General features: G+C 44.1%; 1 protein-coding gene across 5 annotated transcripts in view; it reads left to right on the top strand.

Annotated features, from left to right (window-relative positions):
• Window positions 1-26,860, top strand: part of RFX8 (RFX family member 8, lacking RFX DNA binding domain) — a 77,764-nt gene that overhangs the window by 19,794 nt on the left and 31,110 nt on the right. For 2 of the 5 annotated variants that reach the window (XM_031934188.1, XM_023211506.1), the window contains 3 exons: window positions 1,488-1,549; window positions 3,216-3,302; window positions 25,113-25,176. The exons of 2 other annotated variants lie outside the window; for them this stretch is intronic. Coding sequence is in view for 1 of the 3 variants with exons in the window: in XM_023211506.1 (XP_023067274.1) it covers window positions 1,488-1,549; window positions 3,216-3,302; window positions 25,113-25,176 (213 nt within the window). In the remaining 2 variants the exon portion in view is untranslated. The remainder of the gene's footprint in view (window positions 1-1,487; window positions 1,550-3,215; window positions 3,303-25,112; window positions 25,177-26,860) is intronic. One more of the 5 variants, XM_031934190.1, reaches the window with a different exon arrangement.

Consider the following 26,860-nt stretch of genomic DNA (forward strand, 5'->3'; position numbering starts at 1 on the left):
CATGTACCCGAGAACTTAAAAGTATAATAATAATGATAGTAAAAGTGAAAATGACTCACATTAGAAAAAGAGGAAAATGGTAAAATTATAGCATTCTCACAGGTTGGACTATGATGCCACCCTGTGAGACCAATTACAACTATGGTTCATAATTCCCTGTTTCCAGAAAATGTTTAATGACAAGGGGAAACGTCCATGGCATAATGTTGAGGGAAGAAAATAGAATGCAAAGCTGCAGACATGCTAATTGCGTGATGCCAGGTTTTAAATTTGAAACAGAACACTTACACATATTGGGGCTTTGAAAAAAAGACTGGAAGAAATTACACTGAGGATTTTTTGTTTTGTTTTGTTTTTGAGACCGAGTTTCACACTTGTCGCCTAGGCTAGAGTGTGATGCACTCTCGGCTCACTGCAACCTCTGCCTCCTGGGTTCACGGCTGGCTAATTTTTGTACTTTTAGTAGAGACGGTTTCACCATGTTGGCCAGGCTGATCTCAAACTCCTGACCCCAGGTGATCTGTCCACCGTGGCCTCCCAAAGTGCTGGGATTACAGCCACCACGCCTGGCCAACATCAACATTTAAATGGCATTTTCTCCAAGTGATATGTTTTCTTTTTTTCTCTTTTCCTCTTTTTTTTTTTTTTTTAAAGACAGAGTCTCACTCTGTCACCCAGGTTGGACTGCAGTGGCATGATCTTGGCTCACTGCAACTTCCGCCTCCTTGGTTCCAGTGATTCTCCTGCCTCAGCCTCCAGAGTAGCTGGGACTACAGCTGTGTGCCACCACACCCGGCTAAGTTCGTTTGTTTGTTTGTTTGTTTGTTTTGAGACGGAGTCTCGCTCTGTCACCAGGTTGGAGTGCAGTGGTGCGATCTTGGCTCACTGCGACCTCCACCTCCCAGGTTCAAGCAATTCCCCTGCCTCAGCCTCCCGAGCAGCTGGGACTACAGGCACACGTCACCACGCCCAGCTAAGTTTTGTATTTTTAGTAGAGACGGAGTTTCACCATGTTGGCCAGGATGGTCTCGATCTCTTGACTTCGTGATCCACCTGCCTCAGCCTCCCAAAGTGCTGGAATTACAGGCGTGAGCCGCCATGCCCAGCCTTTGTATTTTTAGTAGAGACCAGGTTGGAGAAACAGGGTTTCACCATTTTGGCCAGGCTGATCTTGAACTCCTGACCTCAAGTGATTTGTCTGCCTCAGCCTCCCAAAGTGTTGGGATTACAGGCAGGAGCCACCATGCCTGACCTCTAAGTGGTATGTTTTCCTTTTCACACTTGTCTTTTTTTCCCCAAAAAAATTTCATTTCTATTTATTTTGTTTATTGTTACGTTATTACTTTATTGTTATACTTATTTTCTTTATTGTTTGTTTATTAGGAAGGAGGAAATAGAAATATAATTTAAATATTGTAAGATTAAAAAATTGGAAGTTTGTTTCTAAGTTTTCAAGTTGCAACTTTAAATCTAGCTTATTCTTTTAGGTTGTGAGATTGGTTTTTCCTGACCTTGGCACCCGGAGGCTGGGCACTAGAGGAAGTGCCAGGTAGGTTTAGAATTTTTGTTTTATTTCAAGTGTTAAAAACAAGGATTTGGGGAATCACAAAATGACAAAAAATGCAAAACAAAACAAACTATAAATAACAACTCTTACCAGAGAATGTCCACAGTCACATTAATTCGCAGTGCCTGAAATCATTCAGTTGGTGCTAGAACCAAACACTGGCCTATATTTTCTTCGGAATTTTGTTAAAATATGAAGGTTACAATATATTTTTACTGTTCTACAGTAAGGTAAATTTCTCATTCTTGAAATATTTAAATTATTAACACACATCAAATAATGGAACTGTCGCCTAGGCTGGAGTGCAATGGTGCGATCATTGCTCACTGCAGCCTCAAGACCCTGGGCTCAAGCAGTCCTCCCACCTCAGCCTCCTGAGTAGCTAGGACTGCCGGTGTGTTCCACCAGGCCTGGCTAATTTTTACGTTTTTAGAGATGAGGTTTTGCTAAATTGCCCAGGTGGGTCTCAAACTCTTGGGCTCAAGTGATCCTCCCACTTCGGCCTCCCAAAGCACTGAGATTATAGGCATGAGCCACCATGTCCAGCCTTGGAACTGTTTTAACTACCCTTTGAACTAAAATTTCAGTGTTCACCCAATCAGCCTATTTGAGTTATGTTTGGGAGGTGCGGTCCTGAAGCTATATTGCCTTTCTTTTTTTTTTTTTTTTTTTTTGAGACGGAGTTTCACCCTTGTCGCCTAGTCTGGAGTGCAATGGCATGATCATGGCTCACTGCAACCTCTACTTCCCAGGTTCAAGTGATTCTCCTGCCTCAGCCTCCTGAGTAGCTGGGATTACAGGCACCTGTCACCAAGTCCGGCTAATTTTTTGTATTTTTAGTAAAGACAGGGTTTTCCCATGTTGGCCAGGCTGGTCTCAAACTCCTGACCTCAGGTGATCCACCCACCTCAGACTCCCAAAGAGCTGAGGTTACAGGTGTGAGCCACCGCACCCGGCCCGAAGGTTGTATATCTAATGTGAAAAGAAATTCCAGCATTATTGGGTGCCTTGTGTCATAATTTTCACTCAATTATTATTGCTATTTGTTGCTTCTTTTAAGTTGCGAGGGGAAATCAGTGAGAAGACACTGAAGCCAAATTAGGAAAGGGGGCTGCCACTCACCAAGGAATTGAAGACAGTGGAAGTGTTTGCCAAACCTAATACTGGGCAATAATTAACTTGAAGACATTTTGTCTTAAGCCGGGACAAGCTGCTATAGTCCCCTGGGCTTAGCGGAGGAAAGTCTGGGCTACAGAGAAGGCTCTTCTCTACCTTGGTGTCATTTTCCCTTCACCTGGAAAAAATTAATGGTGGAGGGGGTAGGGGAGGCAGTGGTTGAGGGGGCAGGGCAGGGCACAGGAGATTTTCCCTATCACATCTCTCTTAAGATTAGCATGTCCTGCATCAGGCAGGCAGAGGAGAGCCTCCACAAGCCCATTTCAAGGCTGGTATGTGTGAAAGTGTATGAAGTTTCTTGTCTACATAACAGAGCTTGGTCAGACTGAAGGATTAGCTTTTCCAGAGAAATGCAGCCAATGATAAAACCTGGAGAAGAACTCCAAGTCTTCATTAGCTCGCCTGTTTTCTGCTTTCCATAAAGCATGTCAGTAGTTAGACATAAATTTAAAGACAGCCTTTATTTTCCCAGGTATCATTATGATGGGATCTGTATCAAGGAAAGCTCTTTCTTCTATGCCCAGTATTGCTACCTTATAGGTGAAAAAAGGTATCACAGGTTAGTAACTATCATTTTGGTACTTTGGTCTTGGGTCACAAACCTGGTTAATGTTAACAACCATTCAGGCCAAGTGTGGTGGCTCATGCCTATAATCCCAGCACTTTGGGAGGCTGAGGTGGAAGAATCGCTTGAGTTCAGTAGTTCAAGACCAGCCTGGGCAACATGGGAAAACTCCATCTGTACTAAAAAATATAAAAGTTAGCCAGGCAGGGTGCTGTGCACAGACAGTCTCAGCGACTCGAGAGGCTGAGGTGGGAGGATCACCTGAGCCCAACGAGGTCCAGGCTGCAGTGAGCCGTGATTGCGCCACTGCATTCCAGCCTGGGTGACAGACTGAGACCCTGTCTCAAAATAGTAATAATAATAATAATAAATTAATAAAAGAACCATTCATATTATAATTTTATCTGACTTTTTGGTTGTTCTGTCTTTAAGTCCTCCTTAAAGAAACACACATATCACATCAACATTTAACCAATGCCCCTTTGTCAGCCTCCGGCAATGTCATTGGCCAGAGAAATCCATTTCTGGTTCATTACCTTAGACATTTCTCATTTTGACTGTCATCCAGTTGCCAGTCATTTTTCACCGAGTCTATCCTTATCAACCTTTCGGCAAAATTTGACACAATTAAGCACCTCTCTCAAAGCTTCCTTTAGCCCTCAGGACTGTGTCATCCAACTCCCCCACCCCCAAATCCTCAGTTTCTTCCTCTTTCCCTTCTCCATTAAGCGCAGGCTTTCCCCGAGATCTCATCTTGATAATCGCCATTATTCTTCCTACTGTTTGGCCCCAGACATCTCATCCTTTTTGTCTTTCACCTATGGCCTCCTGCAGGTGGATGACTCCCGAATCCTTCTCACTGTTCCTGACCTTGCCCACCTCCTAGGTGTTCCTCCCTGACTCTCTACTGGACATTTCCATTTACATGAGCCACTGGTACCTCACACTCAACATATGGAAATCTAAATTCAGCCTCTTTCTCCAAATTATCTCTGCCCCTTGACTTTCTTAGTTCAATCTCGATACCAACAGATAGAACCTATGCAAAGTATAACCCAAAGCCACCCCTGATCCCCGTGGATCACAAAGCCTTGTTAACCTTTTGCTTTAAGTTTTCCCAACTCACTCTTTTTGGTAACCAATATTTCCTTTAATATCTTATCATCTTACACTGAAATTATTTCCAGTGATCCCATATGGCCTCCCCCTCCTCAGCCTCTCCCTGCTCTAAACACAGCTACCAGGTGAATCCTCCTAAAATTCTACATTAGCTTTGTCTCTTTCCTGCTCAGAAACACATGGGTGCTTGTTCTTACCTCCTGGGTAAAGACCAGACCTAGGCTGGTGTTAGCCAAGTTCTTTCCGACTCCACTTTCCAACCATGTTGCCTATTTCTCCCCAACATCAACCGTAATTTAAACCACACTCACTTTTCCCTGAATGTATCAAATGCAGTCCACCTTTGCTCCCACCATCCAACCTTCCATAGTGCCATTTTTTCTTGTCTCTGTCTAATGGGACCTTCTTGAATCCCATCTGTACCTTCTGGACATACCTCAGAGATCACCTGCCCCGTAGGACCATCCCCAACAATGCCAGCTACAGGAAAGCTCTTTCTTCCACTTCTTCATGCTGATCACTGTCCATCCATACAACCAGCATTCCTGCTCTTTGAGCCTTCATTTGGCTTAAAAAGATAACCATATGTCCAGGTAGCCAAGGACAATATCAATTTCACTTGGAGCCCTGCATAATTATTAATTGTGCTCCTTTCACTTTCAAAGGTGTTCTAGTTTGCACAATAAATTAAAGTGAATTGTATGGTCACCCTTGGTATAAAGCATCCTATCTATGAGGCAGCTGCTGTGGTGGAGAGATGAGGAGCCTCCAGTATGGGTAAGAAAGGGACCCTTTTCTCTGATAGCTGAGGAGGGAGGCTAAGACGTCCATCTACTTTGATCCTCAAGTATAACATGACGAGTGTCAGAAATGTACAGAAGGTACCATGAGAACTCAAAGATGGGGAGCACACATTTTGGATAGGGGATCATGAAGGGCCTACAAGGGTATTGGGCTTTGAGGGGAGCATTGAAGGACAGATGAGAATTTTGACAGGTGGTGTTGGAGAAGGAGGCAGGAGTGCAGAGGGCATCCAGGCTTAGGGGAGCAAAGATAAAGGTACATGAAGGCATGGGCTTCTTCCTGTACAGGCGTGCATGGAGCTCTAGTAGAAGATGAATCTGGAGGGAAAGTTCAGGGGGCCTAGATTGCCAGGCTGGGCAGTGGGGGATGTCCACAAGTCCTTTGGAGGCTTTCTTTGAGAAGTAGGGTGTAATATACACAAGGGCAGAAACCATGGAGCTTTGCTTGTTTCTGTCCTGCTGTGGTTTGAATGTTTGTGTCCTTCCAAAATTCACAAATTGAACGTAATCCCCAATGCAACAATATTAAGAGGTGGGTCCTTTGCAAGATGATTAGGCCATGAAGCCTCCACCTTCATGAATGGGATTAATAACCCTGTAAAAGAGGTTTCAGAGAAAGGGCTAGCTGGCCCTTTCATTTCTTCTGCCATTTGAGGACACAGTGTTCATCTCTGTCATTCTTCTGCTTTCTGCCACATGAGGATGTAGCAACAAGGTACTGTCTTAGAAGCAGAGAATAAGAACTAGAGGTCGTTATGTTAAGCTAAATAAGCCAGACACAAAAAGACAAATACTGCATGTTCTCACTCATAGGAGAGAGCTAAAATAAGTTTATCTTGTGGAGACGAAGAGTAGAATGGTGGTTACCAGAGGCTGGAGAGATCAGGGAGGAATGAAAGGTGGATTAATGATTAATGGATATCAACATGCAGTTAGATAGAAGGAATAAGTTCTAGTATTTGATAGCTCAGAAGTGTGACTATAGTTAATGATATATTATGTATTTCAAAATATCTAAAAGATTTAGAATGTTCCCAACAAAGAAGTAAGTGTTTAAGGTAATGGATATGCTAAACACCCTGATGCATGTATCACAATATCACATGTACCCCATAAATGTGTACAATTAGTATGTTAGAAAAGAAGAAGCAAAGAGCAAACTTTTACCAGACACCAAATCTGTCCGCACCATGATCTTGGACTTCCCAGCCTCCAGAACTGTGAGAAACACATTTCGTTTGTTTATAAAGTACCCAGTCTAAGGTATTTTGTTATAGCTGCAGGAACAAGGACATATTCCCAGAGTGGGCACTGAAATAGCTATTGGAGAACTGAAAGTTCAGCATTGGGGTTTAAGAAGAATAGTTGGGAAAGGAGAGGGTGATGAGCCTGGAGATGGCCTGGGGCTGCTGCTGTTACTCAGATTTGCACTGGAATCAGACAGGAGGCAGGCAGGGTCTTCAGGATCTGGCAGTTGGTTGAGTCAGTGTAGTAGAAGGGAGCAGAGATGATTCAGTCAAGCCTGTCGCACCTAAACCTCAAATAAAGTTACTGTGTTCTGTGCCAAACCAGCTCTTCCTCTTACATCTCTTATTCATCTCTTAGTCACAGGGATGGAAAAGTTACATTGGCAAAAATAGAGAAGCTAGGAAAAGGAGTAGCTATGATGAGAGATTTATTTTAGTGATGGTTAGAACGTCCCTGGTGTGAATGTGTTCTCTCACTTGCTGATCTGTAGGCTCCTGAAAGGCTGGATGTAGATCCTGCATTCCATTGTATGTCCCCCTAGCCCCCACTCCCTGGCACCTAGCAGTCAGTTAACTAACAGACAGTTGGGAGAGCCCTGCACATTCCAGGAAAACAAGTAACTAGGCAGGCCCTCAGCACTCAGAGGGGAGAGACCATTAGTGTTCCAGGGACTCTGTTTTCAATGTCACAGAGAGAGGGGCTAGGAGTGGCCTTTGTGGGGGAAGAAAAATAGGCTTTATCGTCAGTGAGGAAGTGTAGGACTCCCAGAGGACAAAGATAAAGGCAAGAGTAACATCGGCTGGTCATGAGATAAGCCCAGCAGCAGGAGCTTTTCATGTACTCTATGTTCAGCATATACTTAATAACCGATCAACTTGGCCAGGCGCAGTGGCTCACGCCTGTAACCCAGCACTTTGGGAGGCCAGGGCGAGTGGATCACAAGGTCAGGAGATCGAGACCAGCCTGGCCAACACGCTGAAGCCCCGTCTCTACTACAAATACAAAAATGAGCCGGGTGTAGTGGCGCATGCCTGTAGCCCCAGCTACTTGGGAGGCTGAGGCAGGAGAATTGCTTGAACCCGAGAGGTGGAGGCTGCAATGAGCCAAGATCGTGCCACTGCACTCCAGCCTGGGCAACAGAGTGAGACGCCGTCTCAAAAAATAACAAAAACCAAAAACAAACAAAAATAATAGATCAACTTTAAAGTCGTGGCCAGCTAAGAGATTTTGTTTAAAGCATTAAGATTTAAGGATAACTTCACTACCAATGCCACATTCAGCACATACTAAAAGTGTGTTTTACAAAGCAGAAGTATAAGAAAGGTACACTGTTGTTAATGAGCTGTACGGATGAAAATGTCTATTTTATTATATAAGGATCCATGTGACAAATTCCTCTTAAAAATTAGGTTTCAAAATAAATAAGTTTATCTCTCTGGTTTTCAGGTAATGAAAACTCTATAACTCATCTGCCATTTACTTATTTGTTCATTCAACAAATACTTGTGTTCCTACAATAAGTCAGGTCTGTTCTAGCTACTGGTGATATAGCAGTGAACAAGAAAAACAAAGCCTCTCCTTTTATTAAGCTTAGTTAGGAAAAAAGAATAAAAAAGAACAATAGGCCAGGCATGGTGGCTCCTACCTGTAATCCTAGCACTTTGGGAGGCCAACATGGGCAGATTGTTTGAGTTTAGGGGTTCGAGACCAGCCTGGGCAATATAGCAAGAACCCCAGCTCTTCAAAAAATATAAAATTAAATATTTTATATTTAATATATATGTCTATATAAATAGTAGCTGGGCGTGGTGGTGCACTTGTGGCCCCAGCTATTCAGGAGGCTGAGATGGGTGAGTAACCTGAGTCCGGGAGGTCAAGGCTGCAGTGAGCTATGATCATGCCACTGCACTCCAGCCTGGACTACACAGCAAGACCCTGTCTCAATAAAATAAATAAATAAAAGGACAATCGCGAGATGTGACCTGAATACAATACAATGGAGTCATGGCAAGGCCTCCCCAAGACAACACCATTTGAACAGAGTGCCAGTCAAGGAGCCACATGAAGATCTGGAACAAGCGTCCCAGGCAGAGGAAAGAGCTGTGCAAAAGGCCTGAGGCAGAGATGAGTTCAAGGAGCAAGAAAGTCTGAGGGTGGACTTCAGTGTGTGAGCAGGAGGGTGGGAGGAGAGGAACCTGAACACAGAGGTGTGGTAGAGGTTAGAGTCACTAGGGAGAGGCTTTTGTGGCAGCCCTGGAAGGAACAGCCCATTGAGATGAATGACTTAAATAATTTTAATTCTCTCAAGAGGCAGCAGAACACTATGCAGTAATACTACATGTGGATAAGAGCAGAGACTGGAACAGACTGCCTGTCTCTACCACTAGTAAGCTGTGTGGTCTGAGGCAGGTCACTCAGTCTCTCTGTGTCTCAGTTTTCTCATCCATTAATTAAGGATAACAGTGTCTACTTCATGGGACTGTTGTGAGATCCCATTAATTAATACAGGGAAAATGCTTGGTGCAGCATCTGGCACATGGTAAACATTCAGTAGGGCTCCTGAGCAATATTGATCTATACTTTGATGTATTGATTTTTTCATGACTGCATGATTTTTTCATGGTATTTATATATTATTTTTACTCTAGTCATTGTGTTTTTCAGTTGTGTAATTTCCACTTGATTCTTTTGTATGACTTATATGACTTTCCTGAGGTTTTCAAGTTTTTTTCATTTGTTTCAAGAGAATTCATAATTGTTCAAGCATTTTTTTTTTTTTTTTTTTTTTTTTTTTTGAGACAGTCTTGCTCTGTCACCTAGGCTGGAGTGCAGTGGCGCGATCTTGGCTTACTGCAAGTTCCGCCTCCCAGGTTCACACTATTCTCCTCCCTCAGCCTCCCAAGTAGCTGGGACTACAGGTGCCCGCCACCACGCTGGCTATTTTTTTTTTTTTTTTTTTTGTATTTTTTAGTAGAGATGGGGTTTCACTGTGTTAGCCAGGATGGTCTTCATCTCCTGACCCTGTGATCTGCCTGCCTCGGCCTCCCAAAGTGCTGGGATTACAGGCGTGAGCCACCACGCCTGGCCTCTTGAAATATTTTTATAATGACTGCTTGAAATTCCTTGTCAGATAATTCAACATCTGATTTGCCTCGGTCTTGGCATCAGTTGATTGTCTTTTCTCATTCAAACAGCGGCTTACCTGGTCTTTGGGATTATGGGTGAGTTTCCATTGTATCCTGGGAATTTTGGTTATGTTAGGAGACTCTTGATCCTATTTAAATCTTCTGTTTTAGACAGAAGGCAGTCGCCCTGTTTAGGTTTAGTGTGTAGGTTCTGGCCTACTTTCATGGGCTGTGGGTCCAATGCCAGCTCAGTTTCCTGAGCCTTTGCATGCTATTCTTGTCTGCTTTGTTCTTCTGCCATTGCGGAGACTTCTGATTAATCCCTACTGGTGCCATCTGCAGGGGCTCAGCCCACTTCCATGGACCACTTTCCGTGGAGTGGGGAGAGCCAGAGTGGCCGGGCCTGGGTCTCCTTATGCCCCTTGGTGTAAGGAGGGAGGCCTCAGGCTCCGCCAGTCTTGTCATGTGGGTAGCATGACCTGCCATTTCAGTGCTCCACACATGGAATGGGCATTGAATTGACCCATGGCTTCCCTACTGTGCATGTAAGTGGACAATAGTGACCCCACATACTCATACCCAGAGCACTGGCAGGCAGGCTGATCCTGATCCTGATCCCGCCTGCCAGTGCTCTGGGTGTGGGTACGTGGAGCATGGGGGTCAGTCTACCAGAACTCTGAAGCTGCTACTGTGGGCAAATGGGTCACCAGCCCATGCCCTGATTGTGGAAAGAGGGTTGCAGCCCCCTACTAGGCCTCCACTGGACTTCCCTTCCCTTTCCTAGTCCTTTGGCCAGAGTGCAGGCTTTTCTTGAGATTTTATGCCTACGCCTATTGACATAACAGACTGTGTTGCACATTTCTCCAATGCTCAGTCCAGGGGTGTGTGTGGAAGACAAAAAGGAAACCCAGGGAACCCACCACATTGTCATTTCTCTACTCCTGTCGTCTCTAACCAGTCTACGTTCTTCTCTCCAGTTTTCAGAGCTCTTCTATTCTTGTCTGTAGAATCATTTCCAAGTATTTAGCTGTATTAGAGGCAGGAGCAAGGAAAAGTGAATCTACACCACCTTGTTGCCTGTACATGATTTGTAACACAAGCTACCACAGATACTTACTGAAAACAAACCATATACACGTTAGGAGCCAACATTACTAGTGAATGGAATGTTTAATTATATGATTGTGCCTAATACTTCAAAATATGATCAGTTAAAATACGATAGTGGAGACTTCTGGTTGAGACAAGATGCACCTATTTCTCCATGCCCCTCCACACTAAGCATAACGGTAAACCCTGGAAATAATGCAAGAGGCAACCAAAGGAAAACTCTGAGAGGTGGTGATAAGAGAGTGAGCTGGTTTGGGGCCCCAGGACTGTACAATCAGCACCGTAGCAGAGTATCTTGCATCCCCCGCCCTGCACGCTGAAACCCAGACTTGATGTTTCCCAAGCCTGACATAGGAAGAGAAGGCAACCCAGGTAGATTCATTCTTCCTTCCTTGAGTTCCTCTAATAATATCAGGCAAAATAATTTTGGGGGTGGTTAATAAAGAAAATACTCTCCTTCCTTCCTGGGTCTGAGGCACCCCTTTTCCACCAAGAGATACTGCGGGTGTGAGTCAATCTTCCTAGAGAGACCCAGCTTCAACAAGCCTCTTGGTCCAGGAAGCCTCTTTGCTCTGCAGCCTGAAGCTCTTCCGCTCCCCAGAGGCAGCCAGGAGCATCAGTAGGAGGAGCACCTCCCTCATGGAGAAAAGTCCCAAGGTCTAGCCTGGGGAAACCCTTCTCCCTCTTCAGGTGTAGCCCCAGAGGCACCAGATAAACCAAGCAGGCTGAAACAACACCACAGAGGCTCTGAAAATTAAGCTTTTGGAAACAAAAATCCTGGAAACAGGCAGAAAAATAACATATTACCTGTAACAGTGATTTGAATGGCAACACATTTATCATTGAAACCACCAAGAAAGCCAGAAGGAAGTGGCACGAAAGGTTTCAAGGGCTGAGATAAGAACTGTCAACCACAATTTCTACATCCAGCAAATTTATTTTCAAGAATGAAAGGGAAATAAAAATATTCCCAGGCAAAGGAGAACCAAAAGAATTTGCCACTGGCTGACTCACCCTTGGAGATCAGCTAAAGAAAGTTTTTCAAAGAGAAAGGAAATGGTAATAGAAAAGAATGTTGGAGTATCAGAAAAAAAAAAAAAAGGGAACAGCAGAAATATGGGAGACATACAGTACGCTGTCCTTTGTCACAAGTTCTGTGAATCATATTTGATGAAAAATTATGCCTCCATCTGGTACTTGAGGCAATGATACTTAAAAGTGGGGAAGGTAAAGAGGCCTAAATGGAAACAAGATGTCCACACTTCACTCAAAGTGGTGAAACATTGGCAACAACAGACTGTGCTAAGTCACACGTGTCTATTGTAATACTCATGTGACCCCATGAGAACTATACCAACAGATGTACTCAAAACCACGACAATTAATAGTCCTCAACGCTGTTTAAAGGAATCCTCAGAAAGGCAAGAAAAGAGAAATCGAAGAATAAGAACCAAAGGAAACAAATAGAAAACAAGTAATAAAATGGCAGACTTAGGTGCTAACATACTAAGAATTACCTTACTGTAAATTATCTTATATAATCAGTCAAAAGACAAGATAGAGTGAAGTTAAAAACAAACATGACCGAAGTATATACTGTTGCCAAGAAACTCACTTCAAATTCAACGACATAGGCAGGTTGAAAGTAAATGGATGGAAAAGATGTAACATGCAAACATTAATCCACAGATAGCAGAAGTGGCTGTGTTCATATCTAATAAAGCAGACTTCAGAGCAAAGAAAACTACTAGGGACAAAAAGGGACTGACCTAGTCCATTTTCTGTTGCTTATAACAGAATACCTGAAACTAGGTAATTTATAAGAAAAATGAGTTTATTTCTTACAGTTATGAAGGCTGAGAAGTCTTAAGTTCAAGGGGCCACATCCGGTGAGGGCCTTCTTGCTGACAGGGACCCTCTGCAGAGTCCCGAGTTGGCCCAGGACATCACACGGCAAAGGGGCTGAGTGTGCTGACTCAGGTCTCTTCCTCTTTTACAAAGCCACCAGTCTCATTCCCGTGATAACCCATTAATCCATGAATTCATGAATTCTTAAGAGCAGGGCCCTCATGACCAAATCACCTACCTCTTAAAGGCCTCAGCTCTCAATACTGCCACATTGAGGATTAAATTTCAACATAAGGGCCGGGCGCGATGGCTCACGCTTATAATCCCAGTACTTTGGGAGGCTGAGGTGGGCACATCACGAGGTCAGGGGATCGAGACCATCATGTTTAACATGGTGAAACCCCATCTCTACTAAAAATACAAAAACAAAATTAGCCGGATGTGGTGGTGGGCGCCTGTAGTCCAGCTACTCGGGAGGCTGAGGCAGGAGAATGGTGTGAATCTGGGAGGCGGAACTTGCAGTGAGCCAAGATCGTGCCACTGCACTCCAGCCTGGGCGACAGAGTGAGACTGTCTCAAAAAAAAAAAAAAAAATTTCAACATGAGTTTCAGAGGGACAAATATTCAAAGCATAACGGGGACCTTATATAATGATAAAAGGATCAGTCCACCAGGAAGACATAACCATCCTAAATGTGTGCACACTGAACAATCAAACTGCCCTTTCTTTTTCTCAAGTAATGCTGTAGCCATACTTCAGTGAATTCAGGTTATTCTAGCAAATCTCACCACTGTGCTAGGGATTTCCAAGACCACCGCCACTTGCAGAGATGCAGTAGAAGGACTCACAGGACTTAGCATATAATTGTCCACATGGCTAAGATTTATGACAGTGACACTGTAAAGATACCCAGGGTCATGATGGAAAAAGAGGCAAGAGTCTGGTGGAATCCTTGTGAGGCTTCCTGTGTGCTATTCCCTCCCCCATGAGGGATCATACAAAGTGCACTCCTCCCCCAGCAATGAAATGCAGCAGCATGTGTTTGAGGTTTCTGCCCAGGGAAGCCCATTAGAGACTCGGCACCCAAAGCTTTTATTGAAAGCTGGTCACATAAGCACCCTCTGTCTAGCACATGCCAACATTATAGACGCCTAAAAGGAAAGCAGGTGTTCGGCATAAACCATATTGTTTGTACAGTCTAGGCACAGGGAGCCACTCTTATCAGTTAACGGTTGACTGGGAACACTCCAAGAGCCAAGTTCCCAGACCCTAGCCAAGGGCCAAACTTGGCAGCAGAGCTTTCTACGGAGAGCAGTCTCAGGCCTGCAGTGTTATCTCTTTTCTGCACAGCTGCATAACCCTGTGGATACGCTTTAAAAAAAAAAAACTTTGACTTGGACTCTTTAAATGGGTGAATTGTATGGTATATGAATTATCTCTCAATGAGTTTTTTTTTTAATCTCAGCAAGATTTTCTTGTAGACATAGACAAGTTTCTTCTAAAAAGTTACGTGGAAAAGCAAATTGCTCAAACAAACTTGACAAAAAGGAATAAAATGGGAGGAGAACATTCTCCCTTATATTAAGGCTCACAGTAGAGCCCCAGCAATCAGGATGGTGTGGTATTGGTGGCAGCATGGACACACAGATCACTGCAACCGAGTGGAGGATACAGAAATAGATCCGCTTGGCTGCATGCAGTGGCTCACACCTGTAATCCTAGCATTTTGGGAAGCCGACAGGAGAATCGCTTGAACCTGGGAGGTGGAGGTTGTAGTAAGCCGAGATTGTGCCATTGCACTCCAGCCTGGGTGACAAAAGTGAAACTCCATCTCAAAAAAAAAAAATCTCAAATACGTTGCACTGATTTTTGATAAAGGTACAAAATTAATTCGATGAAAGGTGCTGTTTTTCAACAAATGGTGCTGGAACAATTAGAAAACCACAGGCAAAAAAAAAGAGCCTCAATCTAATCTTCACAATGTATATGAAAATTAACTCAAAATGGAACACAGATTTAAATTTAAAACATAATATTAAACTTCAAAAACCTTGAACGAAATCATTGGGACTTGCACACAAAAAGTACTCAGACCAAACACCAGAAATATGATCCATAAGAAGAAAATGTAAAGTTGAACCACGTCAAAATCAAAACTTTTACTCTCAGAAAGCCCATGTGAAGAGGAGGGAAAGACAAGCTACAAATAGGAAGAAAACATTTGCAAACCACCATAACTGACCAAGGACTATTATCTACAATATAGAAAGAAGGCTCAAAACTCAACAGTAAAAGAAACAATCTAATTAGAAAATGGGCAAAAGACATAAACATGATATAATTAGAAAATGGGCAAAAGACAAACATACGATATAGCCATTGTAAATAAGCATATGAAGGGACACTCAGTCCATTAGTCACTATGGAAATACAAATTAAAACCACAATGAGGCCTGGCATGGTGGCTCACACCTGAATTCCAGCACTTTGGAGACTGAGGCAGGCAGATCACCTGAGGTCAGGAGTTCAAGACCAGCCTGACCAACATGGTGAAACCCCGTCTCTACTAAAATTACAAAAAATTAGCCGGGCATGGTGGTGGGCGCCTGTAACCCCAGCTACTCGGGAGGCTGAGCCAGGAGAATCGCTTGAACCTGGGAGGCGGAGGTTGCAGTGAGCCAAGATTGTGCCATTGCACTCCAGCCTGGGCTACAAGAGCAAAACTCCATCTCAAAAAGAAAGAAAGAAAACATAAAACCACAATGAGATATAACTATGCACCTACCAGATTGACTAAAATAAAATACAGTGATAGCACCCAATGCCAGCAAGGATGTAGAGAAGCTAGGTCACTCACACAATGGGAAGGTAAAATGTTCTAGCCACTCTGAAATACAGTTTGGCAGTTTATTAAACCAAACATACAATTTACCATCCAAACCAGCAACTGCGCCTTGGGCATTTATTCTAAAGGCATGAGAACTTATATCCACGCAGAAACTTGCATGCAAACATCCATAGCAAGTTTATGTGTAATAGCCCAAAACTGGAATCAGCCTAGCTGTCCTTCAATAGGTGACTGTAAATAAACTATGATCTATCCATACTGTGGAACACTACTCAACAATAAAGAGGAATAAACTATTATTTGGAAGCAACGTAAGTGTCCATCAACTGACGAATGGATAAAGAAAATGTGGTACATACACACAGTGGAGTACTATTCAGCTATAAAATAGAATGAGATCCTGTCATTTGGAACAGCATAAGAATGAATAAGATCTAATATTCACTAGCACAACAGGTGACGATAGTCAATAATGATTTAATTGTATATTTAAAAAATAAAAGTGCAATGGTATTGTTTGTAACATAAAGGATAAATGCTTGAAGTGATGGATACCCCATTTCTCCTGTTGTGATTATTACACATTGCCCATATCAAAATATCTCATGAACCCCGTAAATATATACACCTACTATGTACCCACAAATATTAAAAATTTAAAAAAGAGGAACAAACTGTTGACACACAACTTGAATAAATCTCCAGGGAATTCTGCTGAGTGAAAAAACTCCAATCCCAAAAGGTTATATAGCATATGAACCCATTTGTAAAATATTCTGAAATGACAACAGTTTTGAAATGGAGGACAGGTTAGTGGTTGCCAGAGGTTAGGGACGTAGGGGTGGGAGAAACAAGAGATGAATGTGATTGTTTTTGGTGGTGGATACATGAAGCAGCACAGGTGATACAATTGTATAGAAATAAATATACACACAAATGAGTTTAAGTAAAACTTGGGAAATTTAAGATCAGTGGAGTGTATCAACGGCAGTATCTGGGTTGTGATATCACACCACAGTTTTTGCAAAATGTAACCTTTGGGGGAAACTAAGCAGAGTGTAAAAGAGATCTCTCTGAATTTTTCCTTTTCCTTTTTTCTTTCCCTTTCCCTCCCCGCCCCTTACCTTCCCCTTTCCCTCCCCTCCCCTTCCCTTACCCGCCCCTTCCCCGCCCCTTCCCCCCCCTTCCCCTCCCCACCCCTTCCCCTCCCCTTCCCCCCCCCTCCCCTTTTCTCTTCTTTTCTCTTCCTTTCTCTTTTTTTCCTTTTTTTTTCTTCTTTTTTTTTTTTTTGAAACATCTGTCACCCAGGCTGGAGTATGGTGACGTGGCATGATCACGGCTCACTGCAGCCTTGACTGCCTAGGCTCAAGCGATCCTCCTGCTTCAGCCTCCTGGGTAGCTGAGATCGCAGGCATGCACCATCATACCTGGCGATTTTTTATTTTGTTTTTTTTGTAGAGACAGGATCTTGATGTGTTGTCCACACTGGTCTTGAACTCCTGGCCTCAAAGGATCCTCCTGCCTTAGTCTCCCAAGTAGCTGGCAACAGTTGGGAGCCACTGTACTTGGCTAATTTTTTTTATTTTTTATTTTTGTAAGAGACGGGTCTTACTATGTTGCCCAGGCTGGGCAACTCCTGGGCTTAAGTGATGCTCCTGCCTTAGCCTTCCAAAGTGCTGACATTACAGGTGTGAGCCAGTGCACCCAGCCTGAATTATTTCTTACAAGTGCATGTAAATCTACAATTATCTTCATAAGAATTTCAATTAAAAATAATAAATCAAGCAGAATCCTATAATTCAGGAAAAGACATCATGGCAAGCCCCATGAAGTATTCTCACAGCCCTCCCCTGCCCATTTCTCGGGGGGGGTTCGATCTCAGGGTTTCTTCCACTGATACCCACCCTCTCTTCTCACAGTTGGAGAGCACTCTCCTGGCATTTTCATCCGTGCACACAGTTGCTTCTCCTCTGGACACACAGGCATCGGTCTCTTTAACAGAACTGGAGCGGGGCTCCTTAGCAGAGGGAGGCCAGCGGCCAACAGAAGACCAGAGCGCTGCCCACCCGGAGGTGGTCAGTCCCCACGGTGTGCAGCTGTGTGTGCTCAGGGTGTGTTCTCACACACAGCTTTTAAGAGTGCGATCTCTATTGTGTTTAAAATCCAGAAGTGAATCCTCTAGCAAACCTACGATGAGTGTGTGGGTCTTGCCCCAATGCTTTATACCTGGGTGAAACAGCCACTTCTCTATGTGTGCAGCAATTGAGGACTGATTTGCAAAAACTCTCCTACTAATATTTGCCTAAGGGAGGAACTGGAATTTCATTTTGGTTGGGGGTGGGGGTGGTTAAAAAGAGCATGCCTTGCTAGGATCCTCTTAGAGTAGAACATGCAAGCTCTCCCAGATCAGTTTTCAGAGTCACTGAGCTGTGCACAGGCTGTTCAAGGGCATCTCATTTGTCTTTCTCTCTTCTTTCTGGACCTTGTGTTGAGGAAAGACATGAAAACACCAATAAGAGCATCGTCGTAGAGAGATTTGGCCATGAACCAGGATTGTAGCAAAGTGGTGACTTCTCACTACGACCAAGTACTCCAAAGAAGCATCGAATCGAATGAAAATAGATGTAGTATCAGGATGAGCTCCTATCTCCTCCCTCTTGCCCCCATATTGCCCTGTAAGCCCCGTAAGTTCAGAAATTCTGATTCCCAGGTCCCTGAACCTGCACATCCTGCTCCTCCCTCCACACCCCTGTGCTGGGGAGGGGAGAAGAGGGTGCCCACAGATGCAGCAGGGGTGCTGTGATAGAGGGGAGCCAGGGCGCTGGTGATCCACTGAACTGGACACCTGGAGAGGTGGCTGAGCAGCAGGTGGGGGGCGTGCGTCTTCACTGGGGTGGGATGGGGGTTGGGTGAATCGTGCTGAAAAATGCAGAGGTAGTGTCCGTCCTCACCAAGGAGAGATCAAGATTTGGTTCTTAAAACAAATGAACAGCCTGAGGCTATTTTTTTAAATGAAAGTGACCATAAATGTGCAATGTGTGCCATATGAACAAGACCACCTCACAAAATCCAGCACATTCCCCCTCCCTTCTTCCTCCCTAGTCAGGGCAGGATGGCCTCCCCAGATTCCAATCCCATTTAGTTGGCAACCAGATTGAGGCTTGGACCTTGTTATAATTGCTGACCTAGAAATTCATGGAAAAATCCAGGCCAAAGTATAAAATACTTTATTATTGTCTAGGGGAACAGGGAAGTGGAGATTGTATGTTTGTGTATGTGTGTATGCACGTGTGTGTGTACGTGTGTATATGTGCGTGCATTATATCACATCTGGAGAAACAGCTCTTTGTAATTAACCTTTATTCTCTACCTCTTAGGCAAAATCCCTGGGTTTTGTTTGAAGGATAAATTTGTTGTCATTTTCCAAACATGAATCCCCATTTTATGTCATGTAAAGTCTGCAATCAGCCATTGGGAGTCTCAGGTTTCCCTTGGGGATATGTGGAAACTAAGCCTCACCCTCATCCCTCCCGAAACACACACACACTTCTCTCTCACCATGTCAGCTTTTTCAACTCAGCTTATTAAAGGCCTTTAAAAAGCTTCTAAAACTGTGCCTTCAACTTTGTTCTTTGTTCTTCCCACGCCTTTGTTCTTTTGCCAGCCATGAGCTCAGGGGGCTGCCTGGCGGGCCTGAGCCTGGGGAATGCAGGGCTGCGGCTCCACAGCTGGCCGTGCCTGCAATGGAGCAGAAGAGGAAGAGGTTCGTCTTCCAGGCTGCACCGCGCTGGGGGCGAGCGGGTTCACGGGGAGCCAGCAGCGGTGGGCACCACAGCCTGGTGATGTCAGACACCAGTGGTTCTTTCAGAGGGGTCTCTCCAGCCCCAAGCAGGAGCCTGTTTTCCTCCCGTGTGTGCAGCCAAGGCCCTTGGAGGGGCTGAGAGTGGGGGCTGTGTCTTCCTGGGGCCAGGGCCCCCCACAAGGCCTTCAGTGAGCCCCAGAGGGCCTCCCTCTCAGGTACTAATATGGTGTCCAAGTTGCAACCAGCTTTTTGGCCTTGTCCACCCTATGGTTTTCAAGGCTGGTTAGAACTTGCTAATGTTAAAAAATATGTATTACCTGGTTGTTGTCTGGCAGTTTAAAATACATGTGTGGAGAATAACAGCCTAGACTGCACCCTTCCTTGCTTGGAAAAGGTTTGAAAAGGAGGTACCGCTCTGAATACCTCTCACATCAGGAACTGTATCATTTGTTCACAACATCGCTCACCTGCCCATGTCCAACAGACAGATGCCCGTGCAATGCAACGTGTTATTTGCTGTCTGCCAGTGAAGCTTGACCCCCCAGTGGCTGAGTTTTGCCTCAAGAAGGTGAACGTGGATGTCTTACGCTTCCCACCCTTCCACAGGTCTCCCCCTTGGTCATCATTTTGCAATGAAGCTGTTCGTAAAATCGAATCGGTCAGGATACAGTTAAGTAATGTAACAGTAATGGCCCCAGTGCAGCAAACGACTAAACCACAACACACAGAGGAACAGATTTTAAAGCAAGATTGTTCTTGTTAATTTGCAGTGTCAACAAATTGATATCCTACTTTTTGCTTGTGTACTTTTTTTTTTTTTTGTCACACGTGATTCTATCTTAAAAGACAGAATTGTAGAATAGGTAATATTCTATTTGGAAGTCAGAGCTAGGTCTCCAGCTCTGTGAATTCTGTTTGTCCTTCATCTGCAAATTGGGGATAATTCTTATCTACCTTCCTAATAGGTGTTCATGAGAACTAAGGTAAAACAAGTAAAACATTTAGGATGAGTAAGTGCTGAGTGTATTTTAGTAATTAATGTTATTAGTATAATCAAAATTATATTAGTTTTTCAAAATCGTAATGACATGTCTCAATGTGAATATACATATTTACTATTTTAACGTATATAAAAATATTCATCAAGTCAAAGATATCTTCTCTTAATCAAAACCAAAATAATTACTTCATGTGCTTTGAGGAAGAATTAACGATGAGAGCCTTTGCTCTGAAATCTGACACGGAACAAGTATGGTACATGAATTAGGTTTTGTTACATTTTTATCCTCTTACCTTTGTAATTGCTTCAAGTTGTTTCACCACTGGTTAGAGTGATTTGCGAGGGCAAGTTATGATGCCAAAATGATGTCAATGAAAGTCTGGACTAATGACAAATGATGTCAAAACCTGAGAATGTCAATGCAAATTGTAGTTAGACTAAAAAAAGTTAATGTCAAAAAGCATATTAGATAGCTAGCACTACGTTTGAAAGACTTTATGGGAAAAATTAAAGAAACAAGATGAGTTATGTGCCATATAATAAGTGTCTCAGTCCTCTCTATGCTTGACTTTTTTAGACAAATTGATCATAAAAATTAAAGTAAAATGCAGTTCTCAGTCTGTGTCTTCACTGTGCTGAGTGAAGTGGACAATTTGCCGGTGCCCAGAAGAAACCAGGCCCTCCTCCACTGTCCCTGCGTGAAGCCCAGAAGGAAACTTCAGACCATTGTGTAAGACCTGGGGGACCTCTGAGTCCCTGTGTTCCAGTGAGAGCTGGAAAAGGTCTTGGCGATCACGAAATCCCAATCCCTCCCTTTACAGCATGCAAAATTGAGGCCTTGGTGCTTCTTGTGACTTGCTTAAAGCAATATAGCCAGCTAGCTGCAGAGCTGAACAAGGAGACCTGTTCCATTGTGCTGCAAGAATTCTCAGTCCTCCTCCTCCCTGGTCTTCCCCATCTGGGCTCTCCTCCCTCCATCCCCAGCTGACCCCGCCTTTCCCTCCAGTGGTTTTTAAATCCTAACATCCTAGGCAGGGGTTGGCTTGGGCCCTGAGGAGCAGTCACTAAGGGGGGTAGCTCCTGAGGAATGCGAATGACCCAAGCACTCGCCTGGGAGTCACTCCTGTGTTACAATCTGCCTTGTGCTCTGTTGTTTTCCTTTGACTCAGCGATTTGGCACTGCTAGAACATCACAGGCCTCAGCAGGTGGAGAAGACGCCTTTTGGACTGGAAGCCCTTCCTTCACAAAGAGGCCAGCCCTAGATGTTGTGTGTGGTTTCCTTGGCGCTGTATTTTAGCAATGACTCTGCTTTTGATCACAGCCTGATAAATGTCCCAAAGGCCTGACTCAGAGCCCCACTCTGGAAATGACGCAGGAGGCAGTGAGCCCAAAGACACAAAGCTGTCCCGGTGGGCACTCAGGGCTTCTGCCTGAAACGGCCACCTCCAGGCCTGCTCTGGCCTCACACTCCCTGCACCTCCTCTTGGGTGGTGGCCACATATGGAGAACTGCACCCTGGTGGAGCGCTGGTCTACCACAGCCTCCCTCTCTGGCCTAGCGCAGCCGTGCCTGCCAGATGAAAGCCCAGCAATGCCTGCAGTGTTCCCTCTTCTGAATCTGCCAGATCCTCAGGGTGCTGGTGACCTGAACTTGGACCCTCATGAATCCCCACCTTGCTGGTCTCAGCAACTCTCTGCTCACCTGCCTTGTAGCCCAACTATGTTATTGCCTCCGAATCCCCCTGTCACTTGAATATTTTTGTGGTTCTTTGTTTGCAGAGGCCTCAGAAACTAGGTGATTTTAGAAAATAAGTATCTCATTAAACCTACATGTTGACCCGTCTTGTGAGCCAGTCTCTTAAATTAGGGCATTCCAGAGGTGGAAAGAGACAGCCTTGCCATTCGTTTGAACAGACAAATGTCTTGGTCTGGTCAGGTAGAGATGAGGACTTTTTCATAGATGACCCCATCTCTCCACAAGGTTGAAATGTTTTCTCTTTCTCACCGTTAGGTTAATGCATAAAGTCTCCCAATTAAATGCTAAAACGTAACATACCTCTCCCAGTGAGGATTCCTGCTATACACGGGCCCCTGCATGGCAGGCAGGTCCCTTCAGGCTTCCCTATAAAGATGAGGAGGGTGATGCCTCCTTCCTTTCGATTGCTGTTGAGTTAAGCCCATATTCTGCATTGAACGGAGGCAGAAACTTGGGAGTATCATTTAGGAACTCAAAATAATTGAGAAGATTCTCAGTCATAATGAGCATCACTCATTAGTCCAAAGCTCCCACAGTCGGAGTGGAAGGAGAGGGTTGAGTGATGAAAAGTTGAGAGTTTTCTTCATCATTCCTTTAAGTCTGAAACCAGACATTCTAGCTTTGAAATACCTTTTTCTGAGTATCTATAGGAATGCTCTATGAGGATCAGTGTTACTGTTCAAAATTGTTTAATATGGTGATGTGATGAACACCAACCAGCTCAGGCTACATGATCACATATGCAGGTCACCTGAGCTCATCAAGCTGCCAGTTGACAGAGATGTGCATTGTTGGACTAGCAAGAGAATTGGATGGTCCCCTGATGTATGTTTTCCTAGCACCTAACACTTCAGCTGTCATAACCCTCACTCAACATCTTTGTGATTATTTGTGTAACAATTTTCCTCCCCCATAGGCTATAATCTGTGTGAAAACAGACCTTGTCTCCCTGGATCACAGCTATATCCACCAAGGCCTGGCACAATGCCTGGCATTCCGTAGGCACTGATGAATGAATGAGAAATGGATTGATGATGGATGGATGGATCGATGGATGGATGAATGGATGGAGCTCAGTGTGTTCATTTTGTGGTCTTACATTCATTTTCCAAAGAAAACGTATTAGGAGTAGCATGCTGACACAATGTGGAATTGGGGAGAAATTGCCTTTCCTCCAATTTAGTTGAAGAAAGTCTTACAAGTAACTTTTAGACATTTCCAAAGAGTGATGACCATATTTTCCTGATTAACTTTCCTTTCTATGAGCGCTTTATTTAGTGAAATTTCACTTCTGATATTTTCTTCTGTCTTCTTTCATTCTAGTCTGTATTCTAAGTTTGATTTATTATTTGTTGTTTTTGTTGCTATAATGTCCCAGTATCTGTGGCAATGGGCTGTTTATGCATTTTACCTGAAGAAACTGCATAATTGTCACACCTACCCAAGATGCCATTGAGATATATATGATGCATTCTTTTGGGCTGTCATAACAGAATCCCACCAACTGGGTGGTTTAAGCAACAGAAATTTATTTTCTCGCAGTTCTGGAGGCTGGAAGTCCAAGATCAAGGTACCCCAAAGTTAGGTTTCTGGTGAGGGCTCTCTTCCTGGCTTGCAGTCAGCCGCCTTCTTGCTGTGTCTTCACATGTTGTTGTTCACATGGAGAGAGAGAGAAAGAGCAAGTTCTCTGGTGTCTTCTTATAAGGACACTAGGCCTGGATTGGATTAAGGCCCTATTATTAGGACCTCATTTAACCTTAATTATCTCCTTAATAATCTTGTTTACAAATACAGTCCCATTGAGGGCTAGGGCTTCAACACAGGAATTTGGGGAGAAGGCAACTCAGTCCATAATACGTGACAAATGGAATTCCTAAGACATTCCAAATTCTTTGCCTTTGGCTCCTCTAGCGTTGCCCATCACCCTATGTGCATGTGCAGGGCTTATCCATATACCCTTTCAGGCTGAACAGATGCTGTGTCCTGCAGCCACTGGAAAGTCCAAGGTAAAATTTCTATTTTGGTAACAACTGTTATTAAAAGATGAAGAGTGCCTTTCTAGTGGGTTTGTGTCCAGACCCTGAATCTGTGTGCCCTGTTTTGAAATAGAACATTATGTGGAAACATTGATCAGATGGGTATCAAGCATTCTGCCCAGTTTTCTATGACTTGGTTTGGAGAATGGACTGACCCAAACCTTCAGAAGAGAGCCCCCAGGGGCTTTCAAGAGGCTGGGGAGGATGTATAACCATCCTATGTGGAAAGAAAGCCATTTTCCTCTACCTCCCCTCTGACTTCCACCTCCTCCCAGGTTCTCCTCACCTGTGCAACTGTTGCCTAGCTTCCAGAAGCACAGCAAGAGGCTGCTGGCTTCCTCTTCTCTTTTTTATGTTCAGGTAGAGCTGAAACCATCAAGCAGGAGGGTGTGTTGTTGACTTGGAGTGGACAGTCCCACCAAAGTCATGTCTGCCTTTGGCTCGGCCACAACTCTGGGACTGAGTGGTGGGGAAGTGGGAGGAGACATCACCACCTCTGGCATCTTGAGAATGGACATTCCCTGGTGCAAGTGAACTGGGCTCACAGTTTCTCAAATGCCCATGATTAAAGAAAAAATGCGCCATACTGCATAGATAGGATTGAGTCTGTTCTCCATTATGTATAAACTTCTCCATTATCATATATGAATCCAAGAGGCATGGTGAAATGCAATTTACATTTCTATTATTAATTACCAGTTTCTTTGTTCTGTAAAGGTGTTCTTCTACATCCATCAACTCAGAGGATATTATGATTTCCATATCGATCATTTAAAATGCACCAAAATCAAAAAGTAATAAGATTTCACGTTCATGATGGTTTTTCTTTTCCCACAGGAGTGAATTCTACCCATGACGATATCCTATTCTTGCTTCAGAAAGGAATAAACCTTTAAAAAGAAATGAGTGGTTGTCCCAGTTACAGAAATGGATTTTTTAAAGCCCCAAGCTTGCGATCATTACCATTTGTGGATAGAAACATGGCAGAGGGGTTTTCAATAAAAGTTATACCCCTAAACAGATAACCTTGCTGCAAAAGAAACTTCATGCTTTGCTCAGAGACAGGTGTCTTGCTAAAATTACTTCTCTGTTTTCTGTTCCTTCACAGTGGAGATGCCATCGCCTTTGAAAAATCTACTAATCATAACAGCATTATCCAACAGGAAGCAACAGTGAGTGTTGAATCAAATAGACTTACTATAATAGACCCAGACCCAGCAATGCCAGTGATTGCTTTATCTGATCCAGCTATTTTTCTGTGTGTAATGTTCTTACTCTGGGTAGCCCCTAACCGTTCACCCATCTGACCACGTATGTTCAGTGCGCCAAGACAGACATAGTCTCTGTCCTTAAGGGACCTACTGTTCGGCTGCACATTCCCTGCTTCACTGTGTTTCTTCAGCTGAAATTAAAAAGGATACATAGGCTGTTGGCAATAAATGTGTCTGAAGCGTCTCCCTATTCCAGTTACAGCTCTTTGAATTAGGACACCAGAACTGTGAATAACTAATGTATGACATCATGAGTTGATTTTATTTTAGTGGGCCAAAACGATATGATAGTACTTGGATACTGTCTTAGTGCGGGCTGCAAATTACCATTGACAGAATGGCTTCCACAACAAACATTTATTTCTCACAGTTGCAGAGGTTGGAAGTCCCAGGTGCCAGCGTGGCCAGGTTACGGGAGGGCCCTGTTTCAGGTTGCAGACGACTTCTCATTGTGTCTCACGTGGCGGAAAGAGAGGGAACAAGCACTAATCTCATTCATGAGAGCTCCACTTTTGTGACCTAATTACGCCCAAAGGCCCCACCTCCAAATACCATCACTGGGATTAGGGTTTTTTTGTTGTCGTCGTCGTCGTTTTGAGATGAAATCTCATTCTGTTGCCCTGGCTGGTTCAAGCGGTTATCCTGCCTCAGCCTCCCAGGTAGTTGGGATTACAGGTGCCTGCCACCACACTGGCTAATTTTTGTATTTTTCATAGAGACAGGGTTTCACAAGTTGGCCAGGCTGGTTTCGAACTCCTGGTCTCAAGCGATCTGCCCCCCTCGGCCTCCCAAAGTGCTGGGATTACAGGAGTGAGCCACCACGCCCAGCTGGGATTAGGGTTTTAACATATGACCTGGGCGGGATACCAACATTCTGTCCATAACAGATACTGTCTTGTTGACAAGTGTCGTTGAACAGATAACCTTTTATAAATGTGTTTTGTGACCAGCTTTCATGAGGGGTGAATAGGTTGTGAAAGAACAACTAAAAACAAACAAAGCCCCTCTACTTAAGTAGAACACAGTTTTGTAGTTGGGAAACTAAGCTAGACGTGAAACAATGGGTGCCATGTCGAGTGGGCAGTTCAGGGAACTCCAAATTGGGGGTGGGGGAGAGGGGCTATGGGAGGCAAGAGTGATGAGGGAGCACTGCACTAAAGAGTGCGGTTCCTACTGTTCCTGTGACAAATTAGCACAAACTCAGTGACTTAAAACAACACAAATTTATTACCATACAGCCCTGGAAGTCATCATGCCAACACCATTCTTAGCAGACTAAGATCAGTGTGTTGGCAGAGCTGTGTTCCTTCTGGGCATTCTAGAGAAGAATCCATTCCTTCCCTTTTCCAGATTCTGGAGGTCTCTCCCGTTTCTTGGGGTTCGAGACCAGCCCGGCCAATATGGCAAGCCCCGTCTTCAAAGCCAGCAAAGGCAGGCTGAATCCTCCTCACGCTGCAGTCTCTCTGGCTCCCTGCAGCTGGGAAAGGTGGCTCTCTCTAAAGTACCTTTATGATGATGTGAGGCCACTTGGATAAGGCAGGAAAACCTCCCGTCTCAAGGTCCTTAACCTTAATCACATCTGTAA

This window comes from Piliocolobus tephrosceles, chromosome 15 (assembly GCF_002776525.5).
Source record: "Piliocolobus tephrosceles isolate RC106 chromosome 15, ASM277652v3, whole genome shotgun sequence".
NCBI classification, from domain to species: Eukaryota; Metazoa; Chordata; class Mammalia; order Primates; family Cercopithecidae; genus Piliocolobus; species Piliocolobus tephrosceles.